At 38.8% G+C, this 16,160-nt stretch overlaps 1 protein-coding gene across 1 annotated transcript; it reads right to left on the bottom strand.

Moving 5' to 3' along the window:
• Positions 1–1,593: 1,593 nt before the first annotated feature.
• LOC126967733 (protein spitz-like) lies at positions 1,594–4,484 on the bottom strand. The gene has a single exon (XM_050812361.1). It carries the CDS (start codon positions 4,090–4,092, stop codon positions 3,421–3,423), a length of 672 nt encoding a protein of 223 aa, XP_050668318.1. The 5' UTR covers positions 4,093–4,484; the 3' UTR covers positions 1,594–3,420.
• Between the last annotated feature and the right edge of the window lie 11,676 nt (positions 4,485–16,160).

A 16,160-nucleotide genomic window follows, 5' to 3' on the forward strand; every position in this document is an offset into this window, starting at 1 on the left:
TTAATCAGCGAGAACTAAATTCAAAAAAACATTATTGTTTTAGCTATACTATTAGATGTACCTACCCAGATACTTATAAACAAAGCATTTAATATCAAATCCATCGTACTCCTGAAGATTATTTGGAGCTGAAACTTCAAATGCCTATAACTCAAAAGTGCCTTTGTGTGGTTTGAGTCCTTTCTGCTTAACTACATCCATTTTATCTTATATTCAACAAAATAATATTTCGTCTTATTTAAAAATAAAATAGTATTATCTATCGAGATTCTATCACTCATAAAAATAACATCAACATAAAGAGTAAAAAACATGGAATGCCGTAGGACCCTCGGTCGCGGAAGGTATGATGATGGTCCGCAGCAAAAAGTAGGAATGCTCGTCCGCAAGCAACGTGCTGCAGTCCGACTCGCCAACACTGCAGGCGTTTTTATGAGGAGATACTCAATATCTTTGCAATTAATACAATACTGGTGGACACTGGTAGAATTTATGCTTACGGTTGTATCGAATCATTTACACTCTTGTAAAGATTCATGAGGAATGTAGGAAGATAAAATATACCTAATATACCGTATTTGATTTATATAAATGTAGTGTCAGTAACCTTATTTCCTTCGATACGGTTCAAAATTCTTAGGAGTTGATCCGATAGATCGTCACTGCACCTGCCAATCATCACCTTCACATTACCTATAAGTTTATTATCAGACAAAAAATTGTTTAAATATGTTCTGTCTACTGGTACTAGTAGGTACCAAGTAAGCTTCACAGGTGGAGGATATCCCCGATAAAGAAAAAAATGAATTTGATGAGTTCTTTAATATGCTGTTTTCAGGGCTTAGTTCCTGAGTAAGCTTGCAATGAACTTTATGAGCAGTGTCGGGAAAACTACAGTCGCATGAGACGTCAGCAGTCCAGGCGCCCAGAGTAGCTTGAGAGCTAGGTCGTATTTTGATTCGCTATGAAGACATTTTTTTTTATAACAAATTATTTATTTTACAAGCCCTTGAGAGTTGGTGGGAGCCATTCAAGACGTCCATCCTTCAGGAAGACTGTGTTATACAATAGTTCCAAAGAATGCAGGTGCATTAATAGTGAAGGAATATACCTACTTTAAAAAATAATAAATATATCATAAACATATTGTGAGCAATTGTAACCCTAAGTGGACCAATATCAAGCAGTTGTGCAATTAAAGTGACTTCGCAGATTTTTAATAATATTAATATCATAAACAAGTGTATTTGAATATAGTGTCTGCAGCTTCGCAATAATCAAATAGCATCAACATTATAACATAAGTAAAATTAGCGTTATAAGTTACCTTCAAAATTTTCACAAATCTTCAGATTCATGAGTAATTTATGAAATGAGATACTTTCACAAAAAACAGAGTAATGAACGATGATCAATTAGCAAATGTTCTCTTCCCAGTGATTATGTTAGTAGTACTTCCCAGTAGCTATGTGACAATCTCTGTTGGCCTGTGCACAGGCTACTGTTTCTATACCTTTTGTGGCAACATTTATGGTAATTTTAACATAAAATATAAGTTTCATAAGGGTGATTCTGTCCAATGAAAAACATGTGAAAGATTTAGTTTCATATAATTTTCTTTTAACAAATGATCAATAGAAAACTGTATAATTAACAATGTAGCATCTTAACAGATATTTCAAAATTATTTTCGATGTAGGTAATATTATACAAATACTTTGGAATGTTCATATAAACAATCTCCTATGAATTGATACAACACACCTCTTATTAAAAGTATAACATGGTCCGAGAAACCTCCAATGACTACCTGAAGGTAGATGTAGTAGTATTTGATGAGTTTCCTTTAAATGTCCATGAAATCAATAATTTTGTAAGTTTGTTATTAACAAAATATGTAAATAGTGAATGACAATTGATTACAGTTAATAATTTGTCATAAGTGTGTGGTCCATATTATACTTTTAATCTGAGCAACAATTTGACAACAAAACATGATGCAATCTACATTCTGGGTGTCCGCAATGTGGTGATACATACAAAGTCAACTTGTGAAACAACCAAAGGTTAGGTCTACAATATAAAACAAACACATTGACCACACCCAGACATCTCCGCAACTCACAGCCCAAACATATTATACTTTTTTTTTCATCACGGCCTCAGTGCAAATTCTCATTACAGATAACATAGAGATATATATATATGTATATTGACTACAATGAAATACTGATTGTATAGTTTCCTATGTGAACACATTAATGATTACAATTTATATTACTGCCTGTCTAACACAGATGGATCCTTCACACTGAGGCTATGAGCTTTTATACCATCCAATGTTTTACTATTTTTACAAAAAGAGATTCACAATGAGATTATGTGGAGTGATGCAGGAGCACTCAGCATGAATTAGTGACGTGGCTGATCATTTAACTAAATAAAGCAGTCAATAAATAAATGTTTATAAATATCTAATAAATACCTACACAGGCTATATTTACAAGAAGCCTTCTCAACAAGGGCAGGTCTCCTCATTGATCCAATATAATACAACACTATCCCAACGGGATATCAGGTATAAATTATAAAATAAAGTAAAGCTGCCGGCTTAACACTTGTATTACAAGATAATACTGACACCATTATAAATGTGTGATGGAATGTGCAGCAATAGGAACTGGCTGCTTACAACACAGGCATCCTCAATTCATCACAATACAATCTGTATATAACAAGTAATAAATACAATCAACATTCATTTACAAATATTCAGAATATGCACAATAGTGGGCCAGCTGAGCCCCGGGTCCACTGTGGCCCCTCAAATGCAACCTCTGCAAAACAAATTGGACAATTGCTTTATGCCAAACTATGTAGATATCTAACTATCTTTAGACGGTATAAATGCTCGGTCCTACAGAAAGTCCAACATAGATACTTGTTAGATTCACTGCACCATGTTGGGCAACTGTAGGTGACGGACGGACACTGGCACCTTCACCACAAACAATACCACACTCTCTCCACACAAACAAGTTTTGATATACAATTCTTATTAGATATTTTAATTATAGGAACAATACTTATTTTGTAAAGAGAGTGACTGCAACCTACTGTTTCATCACAGCAGCTAGTGGGGGCAAGTAGCAGTTGCTATTGATCACCAACTTGCTGTTTTGTACACTGAGAGCTTGAACATAATTCACAACACAACCAAGGGACTGAAATTTGACAAACAAAACTGGACTTCTGGACTTTCCATACTGTATATACAAAAGAATTCCTCAGAAATAAATTAGAAGCTTCATAAAATAATTATCACATAAATTTTCTTATTTCTTCTGTTCCATCCACATAACTTACACTAACTATATGTACACAAATGAACAGGTCGCTCTAGAGTCCGGTTACTCGCGCTCAGGGCGCTTGGGGCGCAGGCGTACAGAGGTGCACGTGTCCGGGGCCATGGGGCGCCGCCACTGCCACCAGGTGCACGCGGCCCCGCAGCTCGGGAGGTGCGGGCGGCGCCTTGCCGCGCCGGTGCAGGCGCACCCACGCGCCGAAGCAGACTAGAATCGCCAGGAATACGGCCACCGTCGCGCCGCCCGCGATCGATGCCGTCTCCATCATGAGCTGCCGGCTCGTCAACACGTACGAGTCGTCCAGATCCTTGAACTCGCAGCGCGGTCCCACGAACCCACTGCGACACTCGCAGTTGTAGATGGGGCTGTCCGAGATCACCACGGTGAAGCACACGCCGCCATTCAAGCAGTAGTACTCCGAGTAGTCGGGCTCACACTTAAACGTAGGGAACGTGACGTTGAGGCGCGGCTGCGGCTGGGGCTGCGGGCGCTGCGGCCTCGCGGGCCGGGCCGGCCGCTTCGACATCGAGCTGGAGCAAGCGCCCGCCAGCGCCCAGGCCGCCGACACCACCGCCCACCACACTACCAACGACTGCATTCTCCCCACGCTCGGCGCTCGCGGACGCGGTACATGCACGATTTTGACATTGGACGGTGACTTATACCAAATCCGAGAGGCGATGACATGACCGCTTTCGAATTTCGAACTCAAACCCTTCGCTCGCATCCGCGTCGACGATCCGCCCAGACATGTTTCCTGTGTCAACTTTTTTTACATTTACGATTACTCGCTCATGACAGAGGCGCGGTTTCTAGCGCCCGAGATATCGCATCGATCCCACCGTAAACATGTCGAAAGTGAAACACATGAACAAGTACACACACCGATTGAATTTGTTGTTTTCAAGTAAACACGGAGCACATAAATAAACACTATGTCCCGTTCGAATACTTTCGCACAAAATGGTGCTGAACTTAAGTACACTACACTGTTGACTGCACTCGGCGAGTTGTCTATGCGCGACTGACGTTGAAACTTGAATTGTGAGCACTGAGCACTAAGCAACGAGCGTCTGCTCACTGCTGCATCCGCCATCTGCCGAGCGCCATCGAGACTCGAGAATGAATACGTCCAATCGTGAATCGTCCATCTACGAGTATTTAGTATAGTACGGTCTCTTTCACACATATACCTATCCCGTAATTCGTAAATAGGATAATGTTACGTATGTGTGCACTGTAGTGTTCCTGTGAGTGTTTGTTTTTTTCTGGTTTTGAATGCATATGGGACAAAGGGATTTAAAAATTCAATGGCTGGATATTATATCCACTGTACTTACATTACGTACACTGAATGGAGGTGAACCTCAATGCGACTATTCAAACAATTAGTTTACTAATATGATATTACCTCTAAATTGAGAGACACATTTTTCGAATTGGGCCTAATTACCTACCTAATACTAAAATAAAAAACTAGATTTGTAGGCGTATTGATTGTAATTTGTATTATGTAAAAAATATATACAGGATCGTTCTAACATAGATACTTATAATAATAATTCTTACATATTATGTACTTATCTTAATATTTCTTTTATATATTAATTGTACTATGGATAAAAATAATATTCCTTTAAATCGAAAGGTATTTGCATAAAAGACCCAAGTCCCGACGTTTTAATAAAATATATTTACAATAACACGCATTTTAATTCTTTTGAAAGTATTTTTTTATATGTGTAAAACTCGCTTTAATCATCGAAAATAAATAAGAAAAATATTCATTGAAATGGTAAGATTTAATATCATTATTATATTATATACTGAAGTCTTTATTATGTACAGGTACCTATGTAAATGACTTAGGTATGCAGATTGCAGATAAACTGAACTTTTAATGACCGATCAATCGAATAATGTTTTGGTGAGACCGGCAAAACCATGGGTATTTTAATATTATATAAATAGATTATTAACATAATATATACACATAGGACATACTACATGTAAATATATCTACATATATTAGTATAAAAAATATATCCTTAATAAATTAGTTACTTACCTATTTTTATAAGACATGTCAAATATTTAATCCGAAACGTTTTGGAATCGAACGGGTTGGACTAAGTATCCCGTAGCCGAAAGGTAAAAAACATTGTAGTTGGCTTTAGTCAACGATTATAATGAAACCACTAAAACGGGTAAATTACGTAAATATAACGCTACACGAGCGCTGGGATGGCGGCGGGAGGCTAAAAACTTGCTAATAACTGTCAATTATTGTAAATGAAAAACAGTAAAATCATAAAATGAAACGAAAAAAATTTTCTGGGACGGACTTGACGGATTCATCAATAATAATTTTTAAACTAAAAGAACCCAGAGTTGTAAAGGCATTAAAAAAAACAATAATTATTTTTCTTTTATTTCCTATATTGTTTATTCCGTTTTTCTATAATGTTTCTATCGTAGTTGCGTGAATGTTCCTGTGCTCTGTGTTTTATTTATGTGTTTTACCCGCTTAGAGGAATTATTTTTCGTTATTTTCTTGAAAACTGTGCCTTATCTTGTAATAAGTGAAACACTATAATCGTGGACCAAAGCTCAACCAACTACAATTTATAAATATTGGTTAGGCTAGGCTATGTTAGAACAGTTCAAACAACGGATTGTAGGTGTCTCCTTTCTTTTTTCCCTTTAAAATATCCCAACCCTTAAATGTCATAATTTGAGGTTAGGTTATAATGCTTTTTTTGGGTAACGGTGCATTACCTTGTAATAAGAGCAAGGTAGCATTATAATCGTAGACTAAACCACTATTAATTACAATATTGTTTACCTCATAATTCTAAGAAAGAAAAGAATAAAATTTTGGTTAAAATGGATTAGGTACTTGCACCTATGTCCTAGGTTAGTATCATATTTGAAACACTTCATGGTGCTCTATTTTTAACTTAACAGAATATCACTTTTCTATCAATGTTATTTAGGCGCTAGATACTGCTCAACTAATTAAATTTTCTTTACTTGTGCGGGTGCAGACCACCTTACCCAACAATTTCATTACAGACAAATGGAAGTAGAATGTATAGTTTACCTTAGTGTTTAATATTTAGCTTGAATAGTTGTACAGGTATGTTGTTTGATTGGGCTTAAGTAAATTAATTTCAAGTTGTTACCGCCACGTGATAACTTCTGAGTAAAGGGTTGTGAGTGTTGACAAACGAACAAACGGACAGACGTGAATGAAGTAATCCTATGTCACGGTTTTCTTGTTCCTTTCAGGTTTATGAGGTTGGAAGCCCCAAAACCATTATAATTTGGGAGTAGGATTTCGTGTTTAAGTGTTTATGCGATTTGTGATGATTGTTTGAAAATGTGCCCTTAAAATATATAAAAAATAATAAATAACATTTGTAAAACCTTAAAGAAACGAACTCTCAATAATTCCAGGGTCTTAGAAAAACTGGTGCACAATCATGTTTATTCAACTTTTAAACATTTCACCATAAATTATAAACATGCTTTTGTAAAAGGAAGATTTACTTTGTCGGATTTACTCACTTTTACAGACAATACTTTCAATGGCATGGATCAAAAATCACAGATTAAAAACTATCTACAGAGACTTCAAGAAGGCGTTCGACAAGGTGGATCATGTTATACTTATGAAAAAACTTTTCTACAACAGAATCAAAGGCAATCTATTGCGTTGGTTTAGTTTGTACCCACAAAGTTGTGTTCAATTTGTTTCGCGTTTATAACAACGGTGTTATAAACGCGCAGATCTCTAACCCTATCGTTGCCACATCAGGCGTCCCTCAAGGATCTATCGTAGGACCGTTACTATTTGTACTCTTCATAAATGATATTTCATCTTATTCCAAACTTATTGCAATTTCCTTTTATATGCAGATTACTTAAAGATAATATACACCTGTGTTCGGGATCAAAATGATTTAAAATTAAAACAGTCTGATTTAATGAGATTTGAAGAATATTGGAAAAATTAATATTTTCTTTTGCCTCAGCAAATTTATTTATATGAAATTTACAAGAAATATAAATATATTAACCACTACTCTTTAACTAGGTGGCTACATTCTTAATTCAGAAAAAACTGTCAGAGACCTTGGTATGTATCTAGATGCAAAACTTACACTTGATGTGTAAGAAATACCCTTTAATTCCCTATAAGCGAAAAGACACATTTACCTGCCTCTTTGATAGTCTAGTAAATTAGTTAGTAAAACATACTACCCTATCCTTGATTAACCGAAGAGGGCTTATTGACGCAGTAACACTATAATGTTTGTAATGACGAGATTAAGTCATCCCAATTGTTATGTGAAATTTATCTCCGTGTACAACTACATCACAAACCTTTTTTCACGTCTCGAAAACTAGGACCAAAATTGGTAAACGTGCGCCACTTCACAGAATATCTACACTACATAATCTCGAGTTGAATAACATTAACATGTTATCGTGCTCCCTTTTTACCTATAAATTACTAAACTTTAAAAAAATTAGGAAAACGGTTGACCCCAATGGTTGCCCGTGCCTGCAAGATCCCGCTAATTCCATATCTAGGCGCTTAAAATTGCACTTTAAATGATGTTTTTGAGCTCTTCGAGCTCAAAGAGATGACTATCTTCTAACTTTCTATTTTTTTAGCGCTTAAGAGTCTGATAGAAGTTTTATGGAATACTATTTTTACACGATATCTCTCGAACGAATCAATCCGCGATCGACGTGTTCGTGATCGATTTATGTTTAAAGCTGGTTAGTTTTTTGGAACTGATCGATAAAGCCGTTTAAAGGTTATTAAAAAAAAACACGTTTGAAAAAAAATACTAAAAATTGTTAAATTTAGCCATGCCTTTTCGAATGGCGGTGAAATTAGTCGATCCGTTCAAAAGTTATAGGATACGTACTAACACACACACACACCCGGGGCTGAGGTGATACTGCTACCGGGCGGGTAGCTCGCTAGAATGCTTGCTACTCATAAAAGAGAATAGCTCCCGCGGACAAAACACCCCAAGTTAATATGTTATGATACCTAGACAAGGACTGCATGGTGCCAGAGAAGTGACGTCGCAAACGGTTCCCCTGGGGCACCAATCCCAGGCGTATTTAGTGGCCTATTTCCCTATGGACTAAATACTAACAAAAAGCAAAATAAACAAAATAACAGGGGCCAGGAGGCCCAACAAGCAACTGTAGACGCAAGTGTGACATAAAAAGGATACAAGCACTTGGGACTATTGTGATAAGTTTATTAGCGAGCTCGACTCTGAGAGTTTTTCCAACCTAAAATAATTTATTTTAAAGAGATAAAAACCAAGGTGGCCTGTATTGACAGTGCCTTCAAGAGTCTAAAAACGTTTGAAGATGCCCGACTCGCAGGCCCGTCTCGAACTAAATTGACACCTATAGTCTCATGTACGAACACCTCTTGTACGAAGCGTCACTGAGACGACCATGACGATAGACAGTGAATTCGAAACTGATGTTGTATCCGTCGTTGCCGCGATCAAATGGTTCGAGTTGATACGCTTAATACTACATATGTGGCCGGATCTGCGCTGTATTGAGCGCTAGAGTGTGGGCCAGCTTGAAGCATTGCCGTGCTCTATTTATGACGCGCAGTTTCTTCGGAACCAATTTGGAATTGGCCCTTCAGACGACCGCGGAATTGGCAATCGCTGGAGATTTAAACACCCAGTATCCCGATACTAGACGAGGCTTTAAGGGAGTCGAAGAGCGGTGAAATGACAGTCTTGAGTCTTCTAGAGATTGGAATTGTAGAATATTTCCATCAGAGCGGAATTGGTGCAGACCAGTAATTGAAGAACACTCTAAGAATGTAACAGAAGGAGAAAATAAACACCTGATAGGTGTTTCATCACGATGAAATTCACAATTGCACATGCTTTAAAACTTTTAAGTATGCCTGGTCTGGACAGTGGGTATGTACTTTGATGAAGAAGCATTTTGGCCAAAATCTATAAACTATATTAGGACGATCCATTGAAGATATTTGAGAACCTAAGCTTTATCCGACGACAACAACTTCGGCCACTGATGATGTCGATAATGATAACATGTCGGAAACCCGCAACAGTTACTGAAGACTTTGAGAAACAGTCAAAGTCACAGTCAGACATCCGAATTAAAGTTGAGTACATGGCTGCGCCTCTAATAAGAATGAAAGTAGTCGTTTTAGAATTCTGGAGAAGCTATGAGGGAGCTATTCCCAAAATGACACAGTTAGCGTGTAAGCCCTGTAGATGCTGGCTTCTTCCGCTCCAGCAGAAAAATTGTTCTTGATAGCTGGCACCATATTAACTAAGACCTGGAGCCAAAAATAATTATACTTATTCCTAATCTCATTGCCTAAGAATTCCTAGTTTTTTTTTTATATATATAATTTTATATATATATATATATATATATATATATATATATATAATAAGATACTTTAGTTTTGTTAATTTATGTTGATTATTTAAAATCTTCTTATGTTTTGTATATTTTTAATTAATATAACTGTGATGAAAATAATGGTTTGGCGATTATTTTGATATTAATTGAAAAATGAGGAATAATCGATTATTCCAACGAAATCAATTATTTATTTATCGATATTACATCCTAAAACACTATCGATTAATTAATAATCGATTTTTTATGCAGAATGTCACCTCCCTACTATTGACTCTTCAAAGAGTATGTTTACACCTTAGAATATATACTTATACTATAGAAGTAGTGTCCGCTTGCCCCTTTTAGATAGCAATCGGACCAGTGTTTGTGTCATATTTTGGGATCCTGTTAGAAAAGTAGCTTGCAACCTCTGAAATCGCTTGAAATCTTCATATCGTAGAGAGCTTTCATAATGCAATCCCATTTGGCGGAATTGAAGGCATTTTTTATGGCTAACGTTGCTACCAGGCAGTACTTCTTCGTACCTCCTTTCCATCTGGTTCCGGCGATTGCGTCCTTAGCTGTATTGACAACAACGCTAATTGCATCCACGGTAGAGCGTCCATTCCGAACGCCGTATTGGTTGTTGGAAAGAAACGGTTCGACTGCTGTTTTGATCCTCGTGTGTATTATGCGTTCGAGTATTTTGCCAACTGTATCAAATATACAGAGCGAACGACAGGACAGACAACTCAGTTCTTCTGGAGATTTCTTCCTTTTAGGGTTTAGGACTAACCTCTGCTGTGTCCACATCGATGGGAACGTACCTTCTGTGAGGCAATTGTTATAATCGTCCAAGAATATTGTAGGCGCTGCTTTAATGGCAGCCTTTAGTGCAATATTTGGAATTCCATCTAGGCCCGGAGCTTTCATATTCCCTACTCTAGAACAGTTAATCTTCTGTAACGGGTTGAATTACTTCTGCTTCATATTGCTCTGTCTGATGATGTAGTTGCATTTGGTGAGGAAACAGTGTGACAACGATCTTGTCTAAGAGCTTAGGAAAAGTGGGTGAATGCATTGGCTGGCTTTTCAGATGATTCATGACTACTTTATACGGTTTGCCCCATGGGTCGTCTTCTACCTCAAGAATCAGCTCATTCCAACATCTTCTTTTGCTGTATTTGATTGTTTTGTTTAATCTTTGGCGAGTTTTTTTTTATATTCTGCTACCACTCATAGTTTGGTCTTTTCCAACAGCGTTGTGCTGCTCTTCCCGCCTTAAGATATTTTTTACGGAGGTTACTGATATCCTCGTTCTACCAATGCATCGAAGCCGGATGTTAGCACGTTTCCTGGGCATGGCGGTGTCGCAGGCTTCTGTAATTCTCTTCATCAGATATTTTGCCATATTTTCAGCATTTCCATCACTGGATTGGGTCACTATTAGGAGCCATCAAGAAATCTTCAACGTCGAAGGCACTCATCTTCCAACCAAATATCTTAGTTTTCTTCCAGTAGCACTCTTCCAGTGCTTTGTTTGGAGGATACTTCCCACAATAGTGCTTAATGATCACCCTCCCATGAACAGTTATCCTTAACTAGACTGCTGGAGACGAAGGTTAGGTCAACGATTGTATTCGCTTCTCCTCGGACATACGTAGGTTTATCTTCACTGTTTAGCAACACTGCATCCAACCTGAACATTGCCTCTAGTAGTACCTTTCCTTGTGCGTTTGTCTCCTTACTACCCCAGTCGGCTGCCCAGGATTTAAAGACCCATGCGATTGCGATCGGGGACTATTGATTCGATCTTCGGTCAGCCGATCTACAAAGTTCTTAAACTCGTTGAGCGAAAGGCTGGGCGGGGCATAGCAGCTGTAGAAGTAAATTTCCCCAACTTTTGCTACGACAAAACCGGCTTCATTGTTATTAGCAGAAATCTGGAAGGTGTATTCACCACAGCCCCAATTCACAGCTTTAGTGGTAATGTCTGTTTCCCATGATTGAGTTCTGAGGTGTCTATATGGCTCCGAAATCAGAACGGTCTGCATGAGCAAATCGTGTGCAGCCTCACAATGATTCAGGTTTAATTGCTATATCTACTAAATCGTTTCTTTTTCTCACTTTCTGGAAGTCCTCATTAAGGACTGGGCATCTGCTTCTAACAGCAATGTGGGCACAATTTTTTGTGTTGGCTTTTTCAAGACGCAAGTCATCTTTTTTACAGGTGGCCGCTACCCCGCAGCTGGTGCGGAGATTGGACCATTCTACGTTGCTCTTACACTAAGCGGCAAGGTGTCCATTGCACCAGCACCTAAAACACTTAGTTGGTCTCCCCACAGTTCTTATTTGGCAATTGACCCAGTCAATTCGGTTTTTGCCGTGCTCCCCCAAGACCTTCTTCGCTATTAACGCTGCAAGTGTCAATGATGCAGTCTGTGTACCGCCATAGTTTTTGCGCAGTGAACTGATGGCATCCAGAGTCAATTCATCATCATATTCAGCCACTTTCTTTAGGGCATCGAGAACACCTTGTTTAGTCGTCGTGCCTTGCTTATAACTTCAGCTGCATGCCCAAGAAGTTTAGCAAAACGTTTTTGAAGCCCATTACCTCTGTCTGTGTTCTCCTTGATAAGGATGATAAAGAGTCGCTGTCCTGCGGATTTTATCTTGGAACATCTTCCTTGACCCGACTTAATATATCCGCATACTTTTCTTATTCTTTAGGCCGAACAATCAGTGCATTGGACCTCCCCACTGATTGTCTTGGCTTCTTCTTTCAAGACTGCTTCTTCTCTTTTTTGGATCTGCCACTCTAACTTAGTGTCAGATGGTTGTGATGTATTTTCAGCGAGTAGGGTGGGTCTTGTTCCCTCCATTTTCTTCGCGGTGCTGCTCCCCGATTCTGGTGGTGTTTCATTTAGCCCTGCGAATATTAAATTTTTCTCCAGTACAAGAGGTGTTCGTACATGACACCTATAGTCTCATCATCTCAGCGTCTCGAAAAAGCCAACACAAAAAATTGTGCCCACATTGCTGTTAGAAGCAGATGCCCAGTCCTTAATGAGGACTTCCAGAAAGTGAGAAAAAGAAACGATTTAGTAGATATAGCAATTAAACCTGAATCATTGTGAGGCTGCACACGATTTGCTCATGCAGACCGTTCTGATTTCGGAGCCATATAGACACCTCAGAACTCAATCATGGGAAACAGACATTACCACTAAAGCTGTGAATTGGGGCTGTGGTGAATACACCTTCCAGATTTCTGCTAATAACAATGAAGCCGGTTTTGTCGTAGCAAAAGTTGGGGAAATTTACTTCTACAGCTGCTATGCCCCGCCCAGCCTTTCGCTCAACGAGTTTAAGAACTTTGTAGATCGGCTGACCGAAGATCGAATCAATAGTCCCCGATCGCAATCGCATGGGTCTTTAAATCCTGGGCAGCCGACTGGGGTAGTAAGGAGACAAACGCACAAGGAAAGGTACTACTAGAGGCAATGTTCAGGTTGGATGCAGTGTTGCTAAACAGTGAAGATAAACCTACGTATGTCCGAGGAGAAGCGAATACAATCGTTGACCTAACCTTCGTCTCCAGCAGTCTAGTTAAGGATAACTGTTCATGGGAGGGTGATCATTAAGCACTATTGTGGGAAGTATCCTCCAAACAAAGCACTGGAAGAGTGCTACTGGAAGAAAACTAAGATATTTGGTTGGAAGATGAGTGCCTTCGACGTTGAAGATTTCTTGATGGCTCCTAATAGTGACCCAATCCAGTGATGGAAATGCTGAAAATATGGCAAAATATCTGATGAAGAGAATTACAGAAGCCTGCGACACCGCCATGCCCAGGAAACGTGCTAACATCCGGCTTCGATGCATTGGTAGAACGAGGATATCAGTAACCTCCGTAAAAAATATCTTAAGGCGGGAAGAGCAGCACAACGCTGTTGGAAAAGACCAAACTATGAGTGGTAGCAGAATATAAAAAAAAAACTCGCCAAAGATTAAACAAAACAATCAAATACAGCAAAAGAAGATGTTGGAATGAGCTGATTCTTGAGGTAGAAGACGACCCATGGGGCAAACCGTATAAAGTAGTCATGAATCATCTGAAAAGCCAGCCAATGCATTCACCCACTTTTCCAAAGCTCTTAGACAAGATCGTTTCCACACTGTTTCCTCACCAAATGCAACTACATCATTAGACAGAGCAATATGAAGCAGAAGAAATTCAACCCGTTACAGAAGATTAACTGTTCGGAGCAAGTTCTAGAGTAGGGAATATGAAAGCTCCGGGCCTAGATGGAATTCCAAATATTGCACTAAAGGCTGCCATTAAAGCAGCGCCTACAATATTCTTGGACGATTATAACAATTGCCTCACAGAAGGTACGTTCCCATCGATGTGGACACAGCAGAGGTTAGTCCTAATCCCTAAAGGAAAGAAACCTCCAGAAGAACGGAGTTGTCTGTCCTGTCGTTCGCTCTGTATATTTGATACAGTTGGCAAAATACTCGAACGCATAATACACACGAGGATCAAAACAGCAGTCGAACCGTTCCTTTCCAACAACCAATACGGCTTTCGGAAAGGACGCTCTACCGTGGATGCAATTAGCGTTGTTGTCAATACAGCTAAGGACGCAATCGCCGGAACTAGATGGAAGGGAGGTACGAAGGTTAGCCATAAAAAATGCCTTCAATTCCGCCAAATGGGATTGCATTATGAAAGCTCTCTACGATATGAAGATTTCAAGCGGTTTCAGAGGTTGCAAGCTACTTTTCTAACAGGATCCCAAAATATGACACAAACACTGGTCCGATTAGTGATAGTCCGATAGTGTAAGTATATATTCTAAGGTGTAAACATACTCTTTGAACAGTCAATAGTAGGGGGGTGATATTCTGCATAAAAAATCGATTATTAATTAATCGATAGTGTTTTAGGAAGAAATATCGATAAATAAATAATCGATTATTCCTCATTTTTCAATTAATATCAAAATAATCGCCAAACCATTATTTTCATCACAGTTATATTAATTAAAAATATACAAAACATAAGAAGTTTTTAAATAATCAACACAAATAAAATTTTTAGAATAATCAACATAAATTAACAAAACTAAAGTATCTTATTATATATATATAAAATTATATATATAAAAAAAACTGGGAATTCTTAGGCAATGAGATTAGGAATAAGTATAATTATTTTTGGCTCCAGGTCTTAGTTAATATGGTGCCAGCTATCAAGAACAATTTTTCTGCTGGAGCGGAAGAAGCCAGCATCTACAGGGCTTACACGCTAACTGTGTCATTTTGGGAATAGCTCCCTCATAGCTTCTCCAGAATTCTAAAACGACTACTTTCATTCTTATTAGAGGCGCAGCCATGTACTCATCTTTAATTCGGATGTCTGACTGTGACTTTGACTGTTTCTCAAAGTCTTCAGTAACTGTTGCGGGTTTCCGACATGTTATCATTATCGACATCATCAGTGGCCGAAGTTGTTGTCGTCGGATAAAGCTTAGGTTCTCAAATATCTTCAATGGATCGTCCTAATATAGTTTATAGATTTTGGCCAAAATGCTTCTTCATCAAAGTACATACCCACTGTCCAGACCAGGCATACTTAAAAGTTTTAAAGCATGTGCAATTGTGAATTTCATCGTGATGAAACACCTATCAGGTGTTTATTTTCTCCTTCTGTTACATTCTTAGAGTGTTCTTCAATTACTGGTCTGCACCAATTCCGCTCTGATGGAAATATTCTACAATTCCAATCTCTAGAAGACTCAAGTCTGTCATTTCACCGCTCTTCGACTCCCTTAAAGCCTCGCCTAGTATCGGAATACTGGGTGTTTAAATCTCGAGCGATTGCCAATTCCGCGGTTGTCTGAAGGGCCAATTCCAAATTGGTTCCGAAGAAACTGGGCGTCATAAATAGAGCACGGCAATGCTTCAAGCTGGCCCACACTCTAGCGCTCAATACAGCCCAGATCCGGCCACATATGCAGTATTAAGCGTATCAACTCGAACCATTTGATCGCGGCAACGAACTGCTTAAATTGTGAGTGACGCAGTCTTCGATCATTGCTATTGTTGACCGAAGGACGCAGGGCTCTGTGAACGGCTTGATCGCCTGGCATTGCGTAGAGACGTTCCTTCATTGTGTGTCTTCTATCGCTTCCCATTTATCACGGGGATTGTTCTGAAGAGCTGTTTCACCTGATTCCTGCCACCAAATTCCACCTTTTTACGACACGCTAAAAATTATAATATCATCCCAACCATCTGGATGTGTGGTGTTTCTCCACAGTGCGGTTTTCAAGGAACTTTCTTCCACGT

This window comes from Leptidea sinapis, chromosome 13 (assembly GCF_905404315.1).
Source record: "Leptidea sinapis chromosome 13, ilLepSina1.1, whole genome shotgun sequence".
NCBI lineage: Eukaryota > Metazoa > Arthropoda > Insecta > Lepidoptera > Pieridae > Leptidea > Leptidea sinapis.

What these genes read in the sequence shown, in the direction of transcription:
- LOC126967733 (XM_050812361.1), bottom strand. Translation starts at nt 4,092, where the DNA reads ATGCGAGCGAAGGGTTTGAGTTCGAAATTCGAAAGCGGTCATGTCATC.